At 37.4% G+C, this 23374-nt stretch overlaps 1 protein-coding gene across 3 annotated transcripts in view; it reads left to right on the top strand.

Annotated features, from left to right (window-relative positions):
* The window catches only part of tmem131l (transmembrane 131 like), a 62493-nt gene that overhangs the window by 26934 nt on the left and 12185 nt on the right, over positions 1-23374 (top strand). For 2 of the 3 annotated variants that reach the window (XR_004220960.1, XM_002933479.5), the window contains exons 4-25: positions 1507-1569; positions 2956-3079; positions 4554-4670; positions 5597-5707; positions 8947-9024; positions 9115-9265; positions 9351-9409; positions 9586-9691; positions 9799-9904; positions 10595-10748; positions 11447-11617; positions 12437-12506; positions 12963-13083; positions 13642-13780; positions 15158-15267; positions 17510-17582; positions 18253-18380; positions 18639-18781; positions 19515-19701; positions 20203-20388; positions 20820-20969; positions 21593-22209. Coding sequence is in view for 2 of the 3 variants with exons in the window: in XM_002933479.5 (XP_002933525.2) it covers positions 1507-1569; positions 2956-3079; positions 4554-4670; positions 5597-5707; positions 8947-9024; positions 9115-9265; positions 9351-9409; positions 9586-9691; positions 9799-9904; positions 10595-10748; positions 11447-11617; positions 12437-12506; positions 12963-13083; positions 13642-13780; positions 15158-15267; positions 17510-17582; positions 18253-18380; positions 18639-18781; positions 19515-19701; positions 20203-20388; positions 20820-20969; positions 21593-22209 (3164 nt within the window). In the remaining variant the exon portion in view is untranslated. The remainder of the gene's footprint in view (positions 1-1506; positions 1570-2955; positions 3080-4553; positions 4671-5596; positions 5708-8946; positions 9025-9114; positions 9266-9350; positions 9410-9585; positions 9692-9798; positions 9905-10594; positions 10749-11446; positions 11618-12436; positions 12507-12962; positions 13084-13641; positions 13781-15157; positions 15268-17509; positions 17583-18252; positions 18381-18638; positions 18782-19514; positions 19702-20202; positions 20389-20819; positions 20970-21592; positions 22210-23374) is intronic. The other variant, XM_012955618.3, reaches the window with a different exon arrangement.

Here is a 23374-nt window from a genome sequence, read left to right as displayed (position 1 = left end):
AGTTAATAGTTGGGCCATTAAATAACTGCATGTGTGTAGAATGCAAATATCCTGATAACTTCCTGAAGTAGCAGAAGAATTTCTGAATGTATCTGCTTGCTGCTGGATATACATACATATGTGTGTACTTGTACATGGTATACATATGATGTAATGAAGATGCTAACTGTTAAATCATGGTTGGCCTGCTGGCTTAGTTGGCTAGCACTTCTTTGTAGCACTCGTGTCCTTTGTTCCATTACCAGGGCACTATATTCGAGAAGTTGAATTGTAAGCTCCACTGTGTCAGGGACTTCAGCCTGTAACACACAGGCTGCCAAAGCTTTACCAAAGTCTGATACAAACCAATACTTGTATTAAAGAAGAGCTCTAAGCTGTTTTTTTCATAGTAAAGGAAATGGATTTCTCAGCAACTTTTCATTTTATATTAAAGAATTATTAAGTGTTTTAAGTTGTAAATGTTACATAAAAAATAAATGTTTTTCTTCGAAATACAGGGCAGTTTTAAATAATTATTTATGAGCTTTGTGGGGTTTAAGGTTCCCATGTAATGCTATTAAAAAGGTAATAAATGATGTAATCAATAATTGAAGTAATCAAGTGATGGAAACCGGGAACAGATTGGCCTAAAGCATGCCATACATGTTCACATTTGGTTAGACAATTTGGCCAGGCATTTTTAGCCATATTGTCCAATAGTCAATATAGTCTTGTCATATATTTGCATTCCTGATGGTATTGGCTAAAGTGGAGTAGTATTTGGTCATCATTGGCATAACTACCAACCCCCCCCGCTCCCCCATTAATTTTACCTTCTGGAGGCCCAGCCTTTCTTTGTTTATTCATGTTTAGCCTATGGAATGACTAGTTGGATAACTTGTAGGTCGTCTGGTGTATAACCAACCTAGATACGAGAATAGAACAGGAGGGGAGAAAGAGTTATAAATACTCTTAAAATGCATGGAGAGCATAACTTAAATCTTTAGCTATAGAGCAAAAGTTGCCACCTGGCTGGTAGTTTACTATCCAAACCAGTGGAAGAAGAGACTGTCGACTAAGGAGAATCCTCACATCACCTAACCTAAAGAGATATATAAAAGAAACAAAAGGAGCACTTCCTACAAACAACTGCCCCAGGTGCTGGCCAAAAATGTATGTAAATGAGTGCCGCACACACAGGGACTTTGAAAAGAACAAAAAAATATTTATTAATCCAATGTTTCGAACACTAATTGTGTTCTTCTTCAGGGACAAACCAACGCATTTAGTGTTCGAAAGGTTGGCTTAATAAGGATTTTTTGTTCTTTTTTAAGTCCCTGTGTGTGCGGCACTATATATAAATGAAGAACAGAGTGCCGCACACACAGGGACTTAAAAAAGAACAAAAAAAATCTTTATTAATTAATAAAATTTTTTTGTGCAGAAAGCTTTATTTTGAATGAACTATCCCACTATGAAATGTGTGTATAATGTTGACCACTTTCTCTTTTTTTTTTTTTCTAATAGTTTTGCAAGGCCTAGTGGGAGGGCCTTACATCTGCAGCCTTCGGTTTTGGACTTTGGAACTCAGTAAGTATCAATGGTTATTAAATTATTTACCTTAGCATGGATAAATGAGGAACAAGCATTTTATTAAGCATACAAATGCTATTGCCAGTATGAAGACCCCTTGACTGTGTATCCTATAGATAGAGCTGTTCAACTGTCCATAAAGAGATAGGATCTACTATCTAGAAAGCTTGGGACCTTGGATTTTTTCCCATAAACAGTGTTGATCTGGCCTACCTACATGCCAGGATTTTTGAATTGTATGCCCATTTCCCAGTTCTATATGAAAACAGAGAAATGGAGGGAAGTGGGCCTGGGGAGGGAGGGAAATAAAGGCAGAGTGGGCCTGTGGTCAAAGGTTTTCCAGTGGGTTCCTGGCACCCCTGTCCAACACTCACCATAAAAGTTTTTATGGCAACTTTGAATAAGCTATATTAAAATCCATTCTAGTCTTGGAGAGCCACGAATGGCATGTTTTTCCTGTGTTAAGAAATTAGCCACCCATTAACATTATATAATGTTTAAATTCACACTAAATGCATGCCTGTTTTGGTGCTACTTGTTTTTTAAGTGCTATATAACCCTTTAAAATCTAGTGGCTGGATGCTTGCATAAAAGCAAAAGGAACATAGTCACTTGCAGCTACAAAAAAATGGCTATACGTGTTTAAATATTAATGTAAATATTTTTTACCCTAATCCAAATATTATTTGTCATACATGTATAAATTCTGGTATTCTGTAAATGTATGTAAATCCATTTTACTAAATATTGCAGCCCGTTGAATGTTCAGCTTTACTTTCTGTTGCTTCCTTTTAATAGCTGCCCACTATAGAGCCTACGTCATTGGCATACACTTGTCAGTAGTTCCAAAGCCATAGATTATATAGGTCTCGGTTTATCCCTTGCCATGTGCAAGCCACTGGCATTTGTCATGGCAAGATCAAAGAGAAGCCGATACAGAAACGGTTAAATCCTGCCACCTCCGTCCATGAAAAGAAAAGCTGCATTAGGGAGATAGATGTTTCTGTGTGCATGGGAATCCTTGGCTGCTTGTTATGGAGCCAATGTCCTGAGTCCAAAGTGCTTTTAACTCTGGCTTAGTGCCTTCAATAAATTGCTATGGAGTTAGCTGACCACTGTAAATTTGAAATGATTAGTCTGAAATTATAACAGTGGGTTACAAGTGAGAAGCATATACTCATGGAGCCACCAAGATACATTATTACATAGCCAGAATATACTGTATGGGTGTATCCTCATAAAGGAAGAACCTGAACACTTATGTGGGCTTGTAACATAGAGCTTGAAAACCTCTTTACAGGATCTACCCCCACCCCTTGCCATCTGTTCTGATTTTTTCATGAAAGATTGGTTCTTTTTAATTACATTTTTTTTCTGTTACAGGTCATTGGGGCTCCCCAAAGTCCAAACCTTCTGTGCTTTCAACCCTTGTAGGGATAGAGATGTTGAAGTGAATTCAGTGTTTACAAGTGGTAGACATTTCCACGTGTCTCCCATACAGAGCAGGGTGAGTGTTGATGTACTCTTGGAAACTATGTGCTGGTCCAGTGCCAGAATCTTTTGCTTTTCTTGGCACAATTGTCCTCTGTTGCAGCTGCCAACGAAGCCCCCTTTCTAGCATGCAGATGCATACTTCTATAAAGAAATGAATTTTATTTGCTTATGAAATGTGCAACCTAAGTAGGTCAGATGGCATAATAAATAGGCTGTGTTTATTTTTATCATTGCCTTTCAGCAGTGCTAACTACTACACTTCTTTTGGATGCTGATTATTTTTCACAAAAAACTGACTACAGAAACATTTAAAGGCCCGATTGTTAGAAAAGTTACTGTAGAAAAGTAAAACTCTCCATCTATTTAGCATTTCAACTGTTGTGTTATGTGCAGGCTCCCTTGGGGGAAGGGGGTTTCCAGCAATCCTGGCCAGTAAAGGAAGGTTACTTGTGTATTATGTTTAATACATGAGTATTATATGTAATAAACCATTTCAGGGTTTCGTGCTGTTTTTTGGGCACAGAAATCTTTTTAAAAGTGAAAGTAGTTTGAGTGTAACAATGTGGATAGCAAATCCAATATAAATTTAGTAATGGTATTGAAATAAGTTCTTGTTGCTGGGCAAGGAACATTCAGTATATTTATAAGTTCCCTTTGCATAGATAGGGAAATATCAGGGTGTTGCTTGTCGAGGTCACAGAACTTTACCTTGTGTGAGGTAACTATACCATTTCCTAGCACCTATAGCATTCTTGCCTACACCAACTTTAAGGTTCAGCAGAATTTCCTGTGCAACACATGTACATTGTCATTAGTGTAACCTAAATGTGTGTGTCTGTGTGTTTATAAATCTATATTAATGGGTCTGGCTGTGGGCTTTTGGTGGGGGAACAGGAGACATCTAAATAGGGTGGCCAAGGAGAGACAGAATCTTTGGGTTTGTGTCCCATATGATACAAAACTTAGTGGGGACGTTGTTTTAAATGAATGGAATCTGCTGCCTTTCATTGGCCAAGAGACAGATGCTGTCTGTGTGTAGAGATCGCTTTATAATCAGATTTCTTTATTGTCTGTTATGCCGTATGAGGTCAGTACACACACATTCCTTGGGCAGAACATTGGCTCACTTGTGTAGTAATGTGTAATTGATTGCAGATGTCGTTTGCAATCCTAAATATGATTATGCCTTTCTGTAGTTGCTACATTTCACTTAAAATAGGAGCATTAATGTGCAAGAATGGACCATGGAATTTAGGGATTTTGGCAAAGCAAGCTGAAAAGACACAGCAAGAATACGTGTATAGTAGCTTGGCATGCTGCTAAACAGAAGAAGTAAGGGAAAATGAAGTGTATTGGCTATGTGACATTAAACATGCATGTTTATAAAGCCCCATTGCTTACATTTGGGAACTGTTCCTAGAATGGCTGAGTTTCAGATGTGTAAGTCTGACATGAGTGATTCTCATTGTGATCCATTTGGTGTGCAGGTCATCCCAGCCCGGGGGAAGGCTTCCTTCACAGTTGTCTTCTTGCCAGATGAGGAGGGAAGTTTTGAAAGCTCCATATTTATAAATACTTCCTCACATGGGATTCTGTCCTACCAGGTAAGGAACCATAACACACAAATTCTTCTGTGTTACCAGCAATACAAAAACAAACTAAGGGCACTGTGATGTGATTGGGGATAGGTCAGTCAAGCCATGTAGTCAGAAGTCACCCCCAACTGAGCTAGTTGAAGGGGAAGCATTAAGTATATGTTGTTTTTTCAACTGGACAGCACGTCTGGGGAAGCATAGCTGCATCTCCATTCTACATTCACAGTCCAATTAACTTATTATCCTCAAAAAACACATTGTGAACTTTTACAGGTATGGGACCTCTTATCCAGAATGCTTGGGACTTGGGGTTTTCCAGATAAAAGGGGTCTTTCCTTAATTTAGATCACCTTGCCTTAAGTCTACAAAACAAATTATTTAAATACTAAATAAACCCAACATGAGTGTTTAGCCTCTAATAAGGATTAATTATATCTTAGTTAAGGTCAATTTTTTTTTTTTTTTTTTTTTAATTATTTCATTATAGTGGAGTCTATTGGTGATGGCCTTTCTGTAATTCAGTGCTTTATGGATAATGGGTTTCAGAATAATGGGTCCCATACCTGTACTATATAAGAATTAATAGAAATTACAATTCATAAGTGAGCGGCCAGTCTACTTGCAATCAAATACATATATCAGTACAATAAAACATACCATTTATATCAAAAATAAAAATTCTTTAAAAAAAACAAACAAAAAACAACACTTCCCCATATGTATATAAAAGCAAAAATCCAGAAGAAAGAATTTCTGGGTATATATACTTTAATGGTGAAATAAAATAACAGATGAATCCTGTATGTAAATTAGGTATATTTTTTCTTTTTAAAAACCTAGGTTATTACCAGAGACAGTGATTTACTGTGATAGGGAAAGTGTGCAACTATTCCTTGGTACATGACACTTTTATTGAGTACATGTTTTGTTTTTAGGTGTTTGGAGTGGGAATTCCTGCAGCTGGCTCTGATGATTACAAGAATGCACTTCAGAACACCAATGTAATATTTCCACATATTGCAAATATACATCTTTCACAATCACAGGTATGGGGACACTGGTAGCTTTGTACTACTTATACTGTTGGATTAAGTTCACATTTAAAGGAAGAAACTTATGTGATTTTTTTTTTGTGCTGGTAACTTGTCAGGGTTATGTCCTGTTGTGTATTTTACTAGCCATACTAAAGTAGTCTTGAAGCAGCAGGAAAGGAAAAATTAAAAAGGAAAAGTGTGATTTCTATGCAAGCATTTCTTTCTAATAAGAAACAGGAAATGCAGTCATTGTTTCCTGTATTATTTAAATTTTAGGTCATTGCTAAATACTCTTCCTCCTCCTAATTTAGCAATATATTTTTAATGAATAAGCTTCTTTCTGGGAAATTTATTTTAATTATAGTAGACTGCTCAAGAAGAAGATAATTATAGTAGACTGATACATTAAACTAGTTTTCCCCTATATGGATAATGAATTAGTGAAAAAAAATATATTTCATTCTTAAACCTGCAGCGTGTTGCTCGTGTATAGGTCCAAAATGATTGCCTCTGTTGCCTTCTGATCAGGGCTTGTTCCAATATTGGGGCAGATGGGCAATCACAGTTGCAAGTTCTAGCTGCCAAATCAAATAACTGGTCCAGTCCCCTCCTGGTGCCTCTGCTTTAAGACCCTTGTAAGGCATATGTATCATCATCTGTAGTCAGGGCCAGGCATGGTATTGAGAGTTACCTACCTCCCTTAGTAAAATTTAATGTTGCATTCATCACTGTATATACCTGGCAGTATTCTAGGTAAGCATGAAACCTTTTGCACAAATGACAAAGACATGTAAAAGCTACTGGTTTTCCAGAGGAATTGTTCCTTTACATGGGCTCTTGGAATCCAGAAGCACTATTCTTACTGCAAGAACTGCTGCTTAATTTAGTAGCAACACTCTGGACAATCTCTAGGATATTCACATAAACAGCTGTACTATGCTGGTTAAATTATATATATATATATATATATATATATATATATATATATATATATATATATATATATATTTTGATATGTCATCGCCCTCAAGTGATAGCCTCCATATACTGCAGTTTCTTATACAGTTCACCAAAGAAGGAAGGAAGAAGTGACCAAATAAAAATTAGATCAAAATATGGATACTTGTTACAGAACATGCAGTACCTCCAGAAAATGTGAATTCCAGCTTGGTCTGCTACCAGCACGAGATGATTCACTCTACATACTCCACATACTAATGTGGCTTTATGTGATGGAGAAGAGAAATCACTCTTTGGGTGACAAGCCATAGGCTCACAAGGGACAGACCTGGAGCCAAGTCCTTGTCTTTTCAATTTGATTTATTACAGAGAGCTTCTTGTCGAGATATTTGAGTAGCAGTCTGCCTCTGCTGCCCCTTGGCTGCCAAGGTCTTTTCATGTTTACAGGAGTGTCTGTTTTAGTTTGCCAATTAAAGGACAAGTAAGAACCCAGCCCATGCTCCTGATATTGTTTATACTATTGCACTGGGTTTCTTTACAATTAATTCTTCCAGCAATTATATTTAAGGGTAAAGAAAAAAAGAACTAAGAAAACACAGAAAGTTAGGGGTGACAATGGATAAGGCACCCCAGGGCTAACCTGTATATGCCTAATTTACCTTAGAAATTTGGCAGCCCCACCATGCTTGTGGTCTCGGTAAATTTTTGCAAATGTCTGAATATGTATGAATTGCATTACTTCTACCAGAATAGTACATGTACAGTACAATGAGCCATGCATGGAGCAATACTGCGCAGGTGCTGATCCACTAGAAGTGATGTTATATGCATGCACAGAGACCCATTTGTCCATTCTATTTAATAATGTTTGAATTATGGCTTATACAGAGAAGTGTTTTATGGTTGTCTGCAAGTGAAAGGTCTTGTTCAGAGACCCAAACAGTTTTGCTTTGCAACTGCACCTTTAATTCTGGTGCCATTTGCCTTTCTGCAATGGTTGCCAGGTCCCTGGGCATTAGTTGGTTGCTCTAACTGAGGGGGCTGTAGGCAGAAGCCTTGAGTAAAAAGCAAAGCTGGATTTTTTGAAGTGATGATTTGTCTTTTAATTAGCAAGCTTCTTTAATGGTGAGCACATATTTAATGGCTGCATTACTATTTACCTTGCCAATGAAAAATAATTAGCTAATGTAGCTTCTATTTTTTTTTTTTTTTTTTTAAATACATCCATATGAGAGTCTGGAGAGAGAAGCATTTCCATTCAGCTTGCTGTCACTCTTAGGACTGACTATGTTCTAAACGCCAATGTGCTCGTGCAGCCCTGTACAACAGGGAGTAGACAAATACAGATAAATGTGTTGATAAACTTCCATTTAAGGAGGGTTTCAGCAGAAAGTTTCAGCATCTCTATAGCAGTAATGACATTGATTGGTAATGAACTATTTAACATCCTTATAAATATCAAAAATCACAGAACTTACAAGGAGCAGATATTGTTATCTGTCTTATATTGTGAAAATGTATATTGTGAGTTGGTCCCTAAGCTCAGTAAGTGACAGCAGCACAGAGCATGTGCAGGGAATCAGCAGAAAAGAAGATGGGGAGCTACTGGGAAAATCTTCAGAGACACAGATCTTCATTGCTAAAGTGCCGTGATTGCCTTGGCTTGGTACAGAAGCCCAAAACATAATGTACAACATTTCTAGCCTATTTCTTTAGTTAGGCTTTAGTTCTCCTTGAAGGGAATAAAAAAAGAACTGCTTTCTTGAATTAGCCAGGCTATGCCTATTAACTAGAATGCGAAGAAATTTAAGGCAGTTCTTGGTGGCCTTATGTTATTTGATTCCAAAGTACTTTTCTCACAACCTTTTTAGCACTATGTATGTTGGTGTTGTCAAGTTATTAAGCTAAGCAGCAAACTGTGGCTTGTGTTTTAGCCAGTTAGTCTTTGGGTAGCCACAATTCTCAGTGTGTGTTTGGCGTTGGTATAATGTATCCTCTCTGTGCTGTTATGCATGTTACAACATGGCTCATAAACACATCATATCCTTAACCCACTGTTGTCAAACTTGCAGCCCTCCAGCAGTTTTCGGAACTAAAAACTCACCAACCCGAGTGTGATGGTAGCTGTAGTTGTAGTTTGGCTATTGTCGGAGGGCTGGGAGTTTGACATGCAAGCCCTAATGCCTTGTCAGTATACAAATACACTTAACTCATTTGTTTTAATGCATTGCATGTTCAGATTAGTGGTACTTATTATACCTTAATGAAACAAATGTATGTTCTGTATGCAGGCAGAAGCCATAAACTCCAGTGTGTGGCAGGTCCGCCTAAAATGCAGTGTTCCTTTCAAAAAGCACCAGCTAGGCAAGGTATGTTGTAATGTGCTGGGGAACCAGCCACCATCAGAACAGCCCAGCTGGGCACTGCAATCTAACCTATGCCTTCTCTACACCACACAGAACTGTTTGCCATCGGGACACTCGCTACTGCTGCAGATCTACTTTGCTGTCAGGCTGGATGGTGGCCAGCACGATTTAGAGACTCTCAGGAATTACGTGCTGGAGAATATTTTTATGATCTTTGTAACAAGTAATCACATTGGAAATATTGGTAAGGGTGATTTTTGCATCTGTAGCCATGTACATATCACATGAAAATTGCAAATAACTTATTTTTTTATTCCTTTATGTTGTAGATGATCCAATAATTGGTGTATATGTGTTAAATTCTGGCAATGGTCTTGTTCATATGCAGGTAATTACCCTGACTCTATTGCTGCAACAATTTGTGCCCCTTAAAGCTGCAGGTATTTTCAAGTCAACTGTGACTGAGGGATGATTTCTAAATACCTGCCAGTTTTATTACCACTTTTTATTATCTTTAATGTAACGATGGATACTGTTTTTTTTGGGTTTTTTCTTTTTTGCCAGGATGTTCATCATTTTCTGGGTGACATACTGATAGTCAATTTTGAGCCTGTGATGCTTCTGAGTGCTTCCATAAACTTCACAAGGGCTGCATCTATATCCTGCTCAGGTCAGTGGGCATATTGGTGTCATGCTTGATTTTCATTCTAATATGTGTTTTCCAGTCTATGTCATGGTAACTTTGTGAATTGTTTGTCATGGGTATTTTTATTGCAGCTGAGTCACGTGAGTCAGAGTATAATTTCTCAGAAGATGAAGAAATGAATGTTCCTGAAGCTGCTGCTGCCCCATATCCTTGCATTTCCCATAATGTGACAGAAGGGTATGATTCTTGCTTTTTCATTTATGTTCTATAAGTGTTTATTTGAGAGCAACTTGCCTCGTGCCTTTACTGTACTTCCTGGGTAACAATTGATATGATGGATGACACTGGTTACAATTACATAACAACAAATGACATTTCATGCACCCAAAAATTAACTTTGTAGAAATGTTTGTGACATGCAGTTACATAAATAATTTGGTCTCGGATGAGAGAATAGTTAGAAGAAATCAATGGAGCATGTAAATAGATATCGATATGAATATTGCATGGATTCAGTGTATTTCACACTGTATGTCCTTCTTCTGAAGTAGACCTCAAATGGCTTTCTATCCACTATTATGTATTTTTTCCTATTTTTTCCCCTGGTTTCTATTTAAATGTAGCTGTTGAAATGTACTTGTGTTCATGATTTGGGGGTGCAAACTCCTTTAAATTCTGCTTTGTTATTAAACTAGATCAGGTTGCCAAGTATTACCCAAGATAATCTAGTACGTGTGTTATTGTCACCAAACCCTGTTTTTCTGAAGACTTCAGAACACCTTTATTACATAAGAAACATGGCGCACTCTAGAAAATAATATTAACGGGAATTTAATAGGAATTGGCAATAGTTCTTGCCAATGATATTCTAAAACAGGTGTGGGATGTCACATAAATATCGATGTTAATATAAATTTTTCTCCATAGGTATCTTGGATTGGATCTGTCAAACATATCATTTTTTATGCAACCGCTTCAGGAACCTGCTGGTTTATGGTCAATATGGCTTGAAAATAACCTCAGCTTTCATATATCTCTGTCAGAAGTTTCAGTGGCACAGGGAAAAGAGGGCTTATTAAAGGTATGTTTACACAGCTTCATAACCCCTGATAAATATGTATTTGGTATGCCTTGCCTTTATTAGAGTATTTTGTTAACTATGTGCTGTTCTTTGATGGAGAGCAGTGACAATCAAAACACCCTTGTTTGCCTGTCAATGCTGTTAAAAAAAAAGTAAAAAAAAAATGCTACATTATAGTGTCGTGTTAACTTCATCAAAAGTCATGACAGATGACGGTGCCCAAAAAGGCTTTGTTGTGCCATGGTATAATTTTTTCCTTATTAAAAGGTGATATTTAAATGCCAGAAGAATAATTGCAAAACACTAGAGTCCTCTATTAAACCTCTAAAAAGTATAGTCTCATTGGTGTATAGTTATTTTTTACAGCAAAATTGGGAAGCACATTATGTTTTTTTTTTCACAACTACTACCATCAACCCCCACCACCCCCAGCTCATCAAATCCTGAAACATATCAAATACTGCTCTCCAGTGGCCAAACTGTTTTATACACCACTTTTAATCCTGCAATTCTTTGACACCTAAATTGTCTTGTGGACTTCATTGGGTTGTAAATTAGAATTTAGAATTAACAAAGCATCTTTAAGAATAATCCAGTTTAGTTGTTTGTAATGGATTATTTCTACGAACATGATGCTAGTTTAATTTTTTGCTCAAGGCTTGTAAAATAATATTTTGCTTTTTGTTCTATTTTTATAGATCCTTAACTTTACCAGACTGTTGGCATTGCCTTCTGGTTGCTGGACGGTGTTTACATTTAAGATTCATGCCAAAGATACCCCATTGAACTACCTAACATACATTCTGATTGGCACCTCTTTGGGTGTCACGTTTAAGATTCCTGTGCACATTCAGTCTGCATTTTCTAAGGTACCATTTGACATACAGGGGCCTAGTTTGAATTAATTATGCGTTTAGCATTAACACTTCATCCAATATGAACATAATACTAGAGAGCTCTTGTATGTATATATAGGTTTATGTATATTATTTTGTAGAAAGGTAAGCATTTATAATGGTAGGCAAGCAGAGAACAACAAGGGAACTAAACATGCTGAAATCAAGACTTTGCCTTTATTTTATTCCTCACAACAAAACATGGTCATTGTGCTTTTTCTTCACAAGGCAAAACAAAATATAACATTACAATTTCAAGTGAGAGAGAATGTTGTCTTTCTTAAGACACTGAAACAAGGTTAACACCCTGTTACTCACATAGATCAACTTCTCTAATTTCTCTTTCTCTGTCAGGCATGGCACACAGCCAGATTCCAAGTCGTCTTCACCAGCAAGCGCAACTTTCCCTCAAGCACAACTTTTCTCCAGGCATATTCTTCTCTTCTTCATGCAGATAGACAAGAGAGTCTCACACTTTTCATACAGGCAGAAGCAGCCACCTGTGTAGCACTCACACACCAGAAAGCCCTATATTTCTGTTCACTTACTGGCCAAACAGACAGGGTAACCAAACACACTGTCACGTATATATTAAACATGAAACCTTTAGTCCATGTTGAATATTGTAGAATCATTTGTCAGTAGGGAAGGTAAAATTCCTGACATCAGTCTCCTTAAGAGATTTTCCTTTATTAAAGTTTTTTTTTTTTTTATATAAATTTATGGGGATCACTGTAATTTCTTGTTTAACATAAATTATGTGCTGAAGTTTTTCTTTTTTTTAAATTTCAGCTGGGAAACATGCAGGAAAAGATTCACGTACAATGTGGAGAACATCCACTTATCAGAATCCTAGATGCTGGTAAACACTTGTGTTACTCTTTAATCACAGAGTAATGTTATAATAACATATTCAGCCAATCTCACTCTGTAGTTCATTAATGACAGCATTTTCACATAGTTAAGAAAGTGCTAACCAGTGAAGTTATGGGGATCTTTCTCCAGCATAGCAGCTATTCCTTCAGTCTAGCACAATGGTGAATACAATGAGCACAAATGTATCCTATATGTTTTGATGTTCAGTTATTAATTTCTTCCTTTCCCTTTATAGTTTGTAATATGAACTTTGTGCTGATTAACAATTCTCTTTCAATTTACTCTAATTCCTACCCATATAGGCACCAGCTTTTTTACATCATCTTATTATAGCTTATTTTCTTTCCTAGCTAATTTCCCTTTAATCATATATTAAAATTACCTAATTAGAATTTATTTTTCAAGGTTCTGGTGAGCACTAAAGGAAATATGTTTTTCTTAGGAGGAGCTCTTCGGTGGCAGCAGAGCCTTTCCCTTAGTATGTCTGCATGGGGTATAGATTATGAGCTGGGGACAGAACTTTATGAGAAATATCAGAAGATGCTCAGTGGAGAAAATGTTGGGTAAATATGTTTGCTTCCATTGATGTAAAAAAGGCTCAGAGTTTAAGCGAAGTTCCGAGAAGGGAACAGCAGCAGATGTTGGACACTATGACATAAGTTGTATAACTTTAAACAAGCAAGCTGGGAATAAAAACCAGAATCAATGGCTTCCGGAATTATAATGCCATTATTATTATTATTCTTTACTAAATACAAATATACCATGCAGCTCTTTATAGAGATTGCATAGGGTAAAATAGGGCCTGGAAATATAGAATCTGTGGCACTTGTAATACTTCTGTGTCTGAAACATAGATTCTGCAATCTATATCAATTTAGAGATTAATCATTCACAAAGGGAAAATGTAAGCTTTATTGAGACAGGGACCTAAAAGAGGCGGTAACCCATACACATGCTGTATATGATGACTTTAGAACCCAAATATGTTTTCTGTTAAAACATAGTGTAAAGTGTATAAGTTTTAAGTGTCCCTGTAAATAAGAATTATAATTAAGAATTAGCAATTTATTGCATTTTGTTTCTTGGTACTCATTCAGTTGTATTCTCCTGATTTTCAGAAAGGAATACTTGGAGGGCTCTGGCTCTGCACAGCAGAAGAGCAATGGAAAGAAGCACTCTGTGTCCTTTCTCCCACAGTTAATTACTAAGCCTGGTGCTGTGGTTAACTTCACTGCAACTGCACTAAGTAACAACTCTGTAAGCATACTTCTGTTTGCTAAGTTGCCTTACATTACTGTGACTATAAACAATATACTCTATCCCCTGTAAAAGCGCAAATATACCTGATTGCCTTCTTGTTTTATCGTCATTAAACAAGTGGTGCCTTCTATCCCTTGAACATTTCTTTTAACTGATTACTGCACCTGAATTAGGGATCTACCCACACGGATCCCTAATTGCAAACTAATTCTCAGTTTAATGTTACTCCATCTACAAAAAGTTATAAACTTTTATGAATGTTAAATTTCTGCAGTGGGAATATATGTGCCTTTAAATCTATTTAAACACAACAAAGCACAATCTATACAACTAAGTCAAATGCTAGCTATTTGCTATTACCTATTGTCTGTGCTACAGAAAATAACCCAATTGAAACCCCTACCAATGGAATGTCAACTGTTTTCAATTGTAAATCTATATTAGTGCATTATCCTTATTCCTGTACCAGTGTACCAATCTCTGGCATCACAACCACTGGAATCTCTGAATTATGTATCAGAATTGCCATTTTTTGACATTTCACATTTTTAAATGTTTTTCTAATCTTCCATGCAATTTTACTCCACATCACAGAGTCAAAAAGCACTGTTGATTTAAAAAGGATTTTAATACATTTACTGCAGTCCCATTTAGTTTAGTCCTATCTTATTTGTAGTATGAATGCACTTTATCCTTTCTGCCTTCTGTGATACCCATAAAGGGAATGGCAATATAGCACTGTTTACATCTTGAATAATTTTAAAGTGATCTTTTTCTTTCCATACTTGTTGTATAAAAGTTAAAGTGGGCACACGCGGCAGCATTGACTTCTTGGAAGGCAACATTTTTATTCATTTAGGAGGGGTGGCCAGAATGCCCTTCTTGCCTGCTATGGCAAACTGTTTGAAAGTGCTCCTTGCCATGTTTCTAAGATACAGTTGCTTCACTAGCATTTGAATTTGGAGAATTTTCCTCTACATGTTGGGACTACAAAAAAATCACGGCCACCTGAGCACCTGCACTTACTACACATTTGCTATAAACAGAGTGTTCAGTGCTCAGTGTAGCTTTAGATAATACATGTTATTGTCTGCCAAAAGCCATACCAGACAACCCACAGGTATTTTAAAATATAAATAAATTATTTCTGCCAATGATGCTGAACTTACAAATGCTCTTATAGCATTGTCATTTATTGCTAGTCTTTATAGGTCATTTAAACCTGTTAGACCTCTAAAAGTTTCAAGATAGATCATGTTTGTCATAGACTAGATAGATATTTGTAACTATTACAAAATCCTATTGAATAAGGATACAGTATTGTTTACATAATGTTATACTTAAATTTCTTTTTACTTATGTTTTTCCCTTCAGGTTATGCATGTTACTCTAAAGAATCCATCTCCCTTCCCAGTGACAGTCCAACTTCTACCTCTCTCACATTATCCTAATCCACAAGCTGCTCTGAGCATGCTCAGCAAATGGTATGGCTTTTCAGTGATACTAATTGCTACATTTATCAGACATAGGAGTGTATTGAAGGCCTGTGACAAATGGACAGTGCTACTGTTTATTTTTATGTAAAAACTAAACTACGTTAAGTACGTAGGTGTGTGTGTGTAGTACAGGAAGAAGAATATATACTACAGTAATGTGACCCCCTCTAGTCTTAATGTTTATGAAGTAGATAGTTAATAGGAAGATAAATTAAAAAACAAAAAATCCATAAAAAATTGAGGACCATCAGCTTCACCAAGATTCCAAGTGAAGTATGACCTGTGACACAAGTGAAAATTACCCCTGTTTATCTACCACTGCTTTCCAAACCACGATAAGGAACTAATGCTTAAATCATCATGTGTGAATAAAAACTTTGCCCCCCCAAGTATGAGTACAAGAATTAATTACAAATTGCAGCTGGTCCAACCTTGTGTATACTAAAAAAACAATACATTTAGTACACATACAGTGGTGTGAAAAACTATTTGCCCCCTTCCTGATTTCTTATTCTTTTGCATGTTTGCCACACTTAAATGTTTCTGCTCATCAAAAACTGTTAACTATTAGTCAAAGATAACATAATTGAACACAAAATGCAGTTTTTAAATGAAGGTTTACGTTATTAAAGGAGAAAAAAAACCTCCAAATCTACATGGCCCTGTGTGAAAAAGTGATTGCCCCCCTTGTTAAAAAATAACTTAACTGTGGTTTATCACACCTGAGTTCAATTTCTGTAGTCACCCCCAGGCCTGATTACTGCCACACCTGTTTCAATCAAGAAATCACTTAAATAGGAGCTACCTGACACAGAGAAGTAGACCAAAAGCACCTCAAAAGCTAGACATCATGCCAAGATCCAAAGAAATTCAGGAACAACTGAGAACAAAAGTAATTGAGATCTATCAGTCTGGTAAAGGTTATAAAGCCATTTCTAAAGCTTTGGGACTCCAGCGAACCACAGTGAGAGCCATTATCCACAAATGGCAAAAACATGGAACAGTGGTGAACCTTCCCAGGAGTGGCCGGCCGACCAAAATTACCCCAAGAGCGCAGAGACAACTCATCCGAGAGGCCACAAAAGACCCCAGGACAACATCTAAAGAACTGCAGGCCTCACTTGCCTCAATTAAGGTCAGTGTTCACGACTCCACCATAAGAAAGAGACTGGGCAAAAACGGCCTGCATGGCAGATTTCCAAGGCGCAAACCACTTTTAAGCAAAAAGAACATTATGGCTCGTCTCAATTTTGCTAAAAAACATCTCAATGATTGCCAAGACTTTTGGGAAAATACCTTGTGGACCGACGAGACAAAAGTTGAACTTTTTGGAAGGTGCGTGTCCCGTTACATCTGGCGTAAAAGTAACACAGCATTTCAGAAAAAGAACATCATACCAACAGTAAAATATGGTGGTGGTAGTGTGATGGTCTGGGGTTGTTTTGCTGCTTCAGGACCTGGAAGGCTTGCTGTGATAGATGGAACCATGAATTCTACTGTCTACCAAAAAATCCTGAAGGAGAATGTCCGGCCATCTGTTCGTCAACTCAAGCTGAAGCGATCTTGGGTGCTGCAGCAGGACAATGACCCAAAACACACCAGCAAATCCACCTCTGAATGGCTGAAGAAAAACAAAATGAAGACTTTGGAGTGGCCTAGTCAAAGTCCTGACCTGAATCCTATTGAGATGTTGTGGCATGACCTTAAAAAGGCGGTTCATGCTAGAAAACCCTCAAATAAAGCTGAATTACAACAATTCTGCAAAGATGAGTGGGCCAAAATTCCTCCAGAGCGCTGTAAAAGACTGGTTGCAAGTTATCGCAAACGCTTGATTGCAGTTATTGCTGCTAAGGGTGGCCCAACCAGTTATTAGGTTCAGGGGGCATGTAGGTTTGGATTTTTTTTCTCCCTAAATAATAAAAACCTTCATTTAAAAACTGCATTTTGTGTTTACTTTGACTAATAGTTAAATGTGTTTGATTATCAGAAACATTTTGTGTGACAAACATGCAAAAGAATAAGAAATCAGGAAGGGGGCAAATAGTTTTTCACACCACTGTAGATTAATTGTGTAGAATAATTGTAGTCACTGTTGTACTGGTATTGTCATCTATTTCTCCCTGCATGCTGTAATATACTATTTATTCATCTTTATTCATTTTTGCTTTTGTTTTATTAAATGAGCACTCATTTGAATTGTCTGTTACTAAATATTTGCTTTGGATCTTAGGTACGGTGTAAATGAGCAGGCTTTTGATGTCACAACTGCTGAATTTAGGCTTCAGAAAGAATGCAGCAATATGGTATGTTCTTGTTAAATTCCACTAGGTCAAGGGCTGTTGTTGGTTGATGAATCCATTATATAAATAAACTGGGAAAGGCCTGCATCGTTAAATCAATTTGAGATGCTGATTAATATGCTAGTCTTTGAAAACTGCCTTTTTCGCTTATCTGTTGTGAAACTTTAATGTTTCTTTAGTGTTTGTTTCTTTTTACATTTTTGGATATGTACAGGTTTAAGTAATTTTCTTTTCCAGCTCAGGACTACACACTTCTAATGACACCACCTAGTTTTTAATTTATACAAACAGATACTATGCTAGTTAGTCTGTATGTGACAAAAACATGATTTCCTGTAGGTGTTAGCCATGTTTTTACTAACTGGACAAGACTCCCTATTAGAAATTGGTCTGTGAATAATTGGTTCTTTGTATGTGACCTTAAAGAAAACCTTTTTTTCTGTCTTTAAAACGCCCTTTTCCCTCAATTGAGTTACATGTAAATTCTATACCACAAGCAGCTTAACTTCAGGTCTGTCAACTACTTTCTTGTCTAGTGTGATGCTGTGCCGTCTTTTCTTCAGTAGCTGTTCAGAAGTTGTGCAGCTTGTGATACAGAATTTATATGTTACTGGCAAAGTATTTGCATAATTCTGGAATTACTGGAGTATGTAACTATGTATGTACCTTACAGCACGAAGAGCCTCATGAATGCACTACCGAAGTACTAGAGTTACAGCTGCTACCTTGGGAGAGTCAGCAGATTGGTGTAATATTTACCCCACTTGATTACAGAAAAGTTACCTCTCTGATACTGATCAGGTAAGTCAATCCTTTCTGATGCATGCTGAATGAGAAACTTTGGCAGTGGCTTTTTGTTTTCCAGTTACAACACGCAGTTATAATTTAAGGGCAACCAAACAAAAGAAATATTCGTTAGTTTGCTTATACTATTGCACTAAAAACTTGGGGTGTTTGACACATAAACCTTTAGCAGGCTACTTGATGTCTTCTTTCATACATTGCACCTACGCTCAGAGACATTGCAGGCATAATAATATTGTTTGCCTTATATTCCAGGAATAATCTGACCATTTTAGACATGATCACAGTGGAAGGTGTTGGAGCACGTGAGATGTTACGCATGGGAGGAAGACTGCCTGGGATAGGGGGATCCCTCAGGTTTAAAGTACCAGAGTCAACACTGATGGACTGCAGACAACGTGAGTTGCACCGTTTTTTGTATAACTGCCAGTATAAGGGCAGGGAATGCCTACCTTTACCCATGTTTTTTTTCCTTTTAAAGGAGAAGAAAAGGCTAAATCACTGGTGTGGTACCAAATGTTAGGCACCCCGAGTGATTGTTATCACTTACCTGAAACCCCCGGCCAGTGCTCCTGTTAGGAGAAAACTGCACTGGCCTGGGGTAAATGCAGTCAGGTGATCCTCTTCCCTTCTCTTTTCTCAGCGATCACAGGGCCTGCACATGCACAGTCAAGTGAAAAAGCCAGCTTTTTTGTTAAAAATGAGCTTTTCACTCTACTGTGCATGCACAAAGACCAAAGTAAGATGAAGAACGCTCACTCGCCTGCACCCTGGTTTCAGGTAAGTGATTACAATCACTGGGGGTGCCTAACATTTTGGCACCCCCCCAGTGATTGTAATGTTCCTTCTCCTTTAAAAGGCTATAATATTAATAGGATTTTAAGGTCTTTTGTGGCTTTAAATGGGCCATTTAGTATATGTAATTATTTTATGGCAGCTTAATGCTTCCCTTGTGTAGCAGCCCTATAAAAAATATTCCCCTGAGTGTAACTTCCTTGCTGTGTGGTCCATCTGTTTACCTGTACCAGGAAGAGAAATGTCTCCAGTACACTTACTGATCTTTAATGTTTTGCATGTATTTGATTTCAGATCATTAAAATTGACTTTTTTCCCATCTTATGTATTTTGTAGAGCTAAAGGAAAGCAAGCAGATCTTATCAATCACAAAGGTTTTCAAAGTTGAGAACATTGGTTCCCTGCCCATAACTATACAGTCTATGAAAATTAATGGTTACAGCTGCCAAGGCTTTGGTTTTGAAGTGCTGGACTGCCATGCTTTTTCTCTCAACCAAAATTCATCTAGAGAAATCAGTATTGTGTAAGGGTTTTTTTCAATTATTTTTGCCCAGTTTGTATAGCTAGGTCATTAACCTGGATATTGCCAAAGTTAAATAATACTGTAGAAGAGTAAAAAACTGTTTCCCTGTTACAAGCCACATGTTTAATATTTCGGCACTTTTTTTCTCCCTTGATGCATGGAGAGTTAAAACTGAACCAGTAAGAAATGGTGGGAATACAGACTGGCCAGAAGCTAGGAAGTGTCCTGTTTGACTGCCTTACTAATGTTGATGCCTAAAACAAGTCTATATTTTCCATCCTCATAGTATAGTTGCAGTGCCATTAGTAGATGAGAATTCTGCAGTTAGCATAGAAACGTAATTGCATGTGTGAGAATTTTTCAGAAATCATTAACAGCATGCCTTAGCAAATATTTAATGCCACACTATAATTCAGCTTCCTAACATATGTTCAGCCAGTGTCTTGAGAATACTTGCATAATATTTTAAGTTTGAATCCAGTTTCTTCTTTTGATGGATAGGTTCATTCCAGATTTCACATCTTCGTGGGTCATTCGTGAGTTGACTCTTGTGAGTGCTTCCAATCTAGAGTTTCGTTTTACACTTAACGTGACTCTGCCTCACCATTTGCTCCCACTGTGTGCAGACGGTGTTCCAGGCCCAAGCTGGGAGAATTCTTTCTGGAAGGTTACTGTGATGTGTGTCAGGTAGGCACCATAACATTTGGGAATAATGTTAGGGAATATTGTTTGTTTTATGCTGAAAAGTTGCTGCATACTGCAACTCACACAGTTGCAGAGTTAACCACACATGGCTAATAATAGCTGCCATTTTGTCATCTCCAAACAAAATAAGCATCTTGTAGGCCAAACAGATGGCCTGGCCAATATGTGATTGGTATTAGTCAGATAAATATTGTTGAATAGTCTCCTTTATCTGCCTACAAATATAAAGCTTTTCTTTTTAAAGTTTGGTCACTACCCCACTACACTTAGGGCTTGATTTTTCCTAAACTTGTCTTTTTAATAATTTGTGTCTTTTTATGCAGATTGTGTATTTAGTGTTCTCACCTAAAATATCATAATTGTCTTCTAATATGTGCATGCATAAAGTGAATACTTTTCTCTCTGATTTCCAGTTTCTCTCTGCTTGCCGTCATTTTAATAGCCACTCAACATGCACATTGTATTCTAATTGACTTTTTAAAGTCACGACATAGAAACTGTTCAATTTCTGCATCTCACCAAATCTCCAGTCAGGTGGACACCATCACTTCAGAGTCATTCAGGTAATTATTCAAGTTATTTGTTTTCAGTGAATGTGCCGGTAAATGGGCAGATTAGTGAGAGTATGTAAAATACATTGGTAAAAAGTATATGTAGTGCAAAGTTCCTTCTGCTTGTGACACCACATATGTTCTTTACTCCTGTGTATCCATGTTGTAGACTATCTGTGTATGCTAACTTATCACTAGGACTAAACTACCCTAGTAACCAGGCAGCAGTTGGGAAGTCAGAATGCAGGATTAACAGAAGAGAACCCAAAACCAAAGATTAGGAGTAACAGTAAAGTTAAACCCTTGCAGTCTTGTGGGTTTTTGCTTTTGTCTGCCATTGTGACATTTTAGAGATCATACAAAATAAATAGCAAGGATCAGTTGCTTATAATAGGTTTAATCTTTAACATACTACATAGGCATACGCAGTCCCTGTTTACCTCTCCCATTTATAATCCTGTACTTAGTGCTAGCAGAAATTGACACCCCTCTCGTAAAGTTTTATATCACCTTTTAAACGAAAAATTGTACTTTCAGTTAGTGCTGCTGATTTTATGGAGTATTTGCTATCACTGTAATTTATCTTGTATCTTGCATTTTCTTTTTACATCATCCTAATGTTGATCATTATTCAGGGGAAGTTGCAAGAATTACACAGATTCCTTTAGCTCCCCTGATAAAGGAAAAGGAAGAGGGTGTCTGACTGTCACAGCACCCCAGAACAGAAGCCAGAATGCATCCAAGAGGGGTCCTGCAACGTACAGCCACTCTCAGAAGAAGCACAAGTGCTCGGTGTACTACAGTGTAAAGCAAAAATCCTCAAGCAGCACAGCAAGCAGTGTTGCCACATTGTGTGATGCAAGTGAACAGCAAACCTCAGATATGCCCTCTGCTAACCCAAAGGACTCTGATTGTAATGAGATCCTGAACCTTAATTCTACAGAATCCAGAGATACGGATAATGAAAGGCACTTATCCAGCCCAGACAGCAATCTGGGCAAAGAGGAACCTGCAAAGCAAGATCCTCACCTCCAACAAAGGACTGCTAATGAAAGCCCTTTGAAGGAAAAGCCTGTTCTGTGTATGTTTCCTGTGGAAACAAATTTGAAAACATCAGAGAGTCTATCTGAGCCCAAACTGCAGCCGGACTTCTGTGATCTTCCTGTGCCTAGTAAAATGTCTGTAAGTCACCTGTCAAAGAATCTGTCAAATCCACAGATGGAATCTCAGACTGTTTCTAAGAAGAATGAGGGTAAATTATTTATACATCCTTGTGCCATCATGTTTCTCAGTGTTATCCTTGTAGTGTCAGCATGTGAGTGTTTTAAATGGTTTAGTTTCTTGTCCTTGATGTACTTCGATTAAACTAAATTTAAGCAATCTTGTCAGGGACTGGTACTGGTACAGTATTTTACAGTGACCTCACATCTGTCCCCCATGGCATACATTAAAAGGAACGAACTCCTAAAAATGCTAAATTTAATATACTGTACTTACTGCATCAGCCTAAAGAAATGATCCAGTACTTCAACCTGTCAGAGGAGCTCCCCATCTTGGGAAGTGTCTGCAAACACTCATGTGCTCAGTGTGTTCTGAGCAGCTGTTGGGAAGCTAAACTTAGGGGTTGTCACAAATTATCAAGCAAAAATGAGGTTGAGCTGTCGTGTAAGCTGATGCTACAGGGCTGATCGTTAAACTCTGATGCTAATTGCACTGGTTTCTGAGCTGCCATGTAGTACGTATCTGTATTAATTACTATTCACATTTATATTTTATATGTTGTTTGTTTGTCCCTAAGCTCAGGTAACTGACAGCAGCAGCAAAAATAGGGAATTACTGGGGGCATCTTTTGGAGGCACAGATCTTCCCTGATAAAGGGTTGTGGTTGCCTTGGGCTGGTACAGAAGCCCAGAACCTAATGTACAACATTTCTTCTTTAGTTAGGCTTTAGCTCTCATTTCTTAGTTCTCATTCTTGAATGTGTCAGTTAACACTGCAAAGCACTTATAAAAACACGCCTTTACTCTTTTGGACCCTGTAGCTGTTTTTACATTTAAAATATGTGATGTATGTGTACCTGCCTTGCATGTGAAGGAGGTAATTTCTTTCTTTCTTAGAGCTGCTTTCATTTTATTACCATCTTTTTTTTTAACCTGTAAGAAAAGTAGGACAGATATGGTAAGCACTGGGTTTTTCATTTGTTTTCTTTACCATCAGAATAGTATTGTGAGGGTTTGGTCAGTGTTGCTGCACACATAACATCATTTAAAAAAAAAGAAATATAGTGGTTCAGATCTGTGGATAAAGGGGAACTAAGTAATCTTTATCAAAACTAGGTCTATGTGAATGCAGCCATAACTCTTACAGAACTGCTGTTCTGAGTCCTCAGTGAAAATAAACTCTGCATTTCTTTCCTT

Source organism: Xenopus tropicalis, chromosome 1 (genome assembly GCF_000004195.4).
Source record: "Xenopus tropicalis strain Nigerian chromosome 1, UCB_Xtro_10.0, whole genome shotgun sequence".
NCBI classification, from domain to species: domain Eukaryota; kingdom Metazoa; phylum Chordata; class Amphibia; order Anura; family Pipidae; genus Xenopus; species Xenopus tropicalis.
This window is presented reverse-complemented; position numbering and strand designations above follow the sequence as displayed.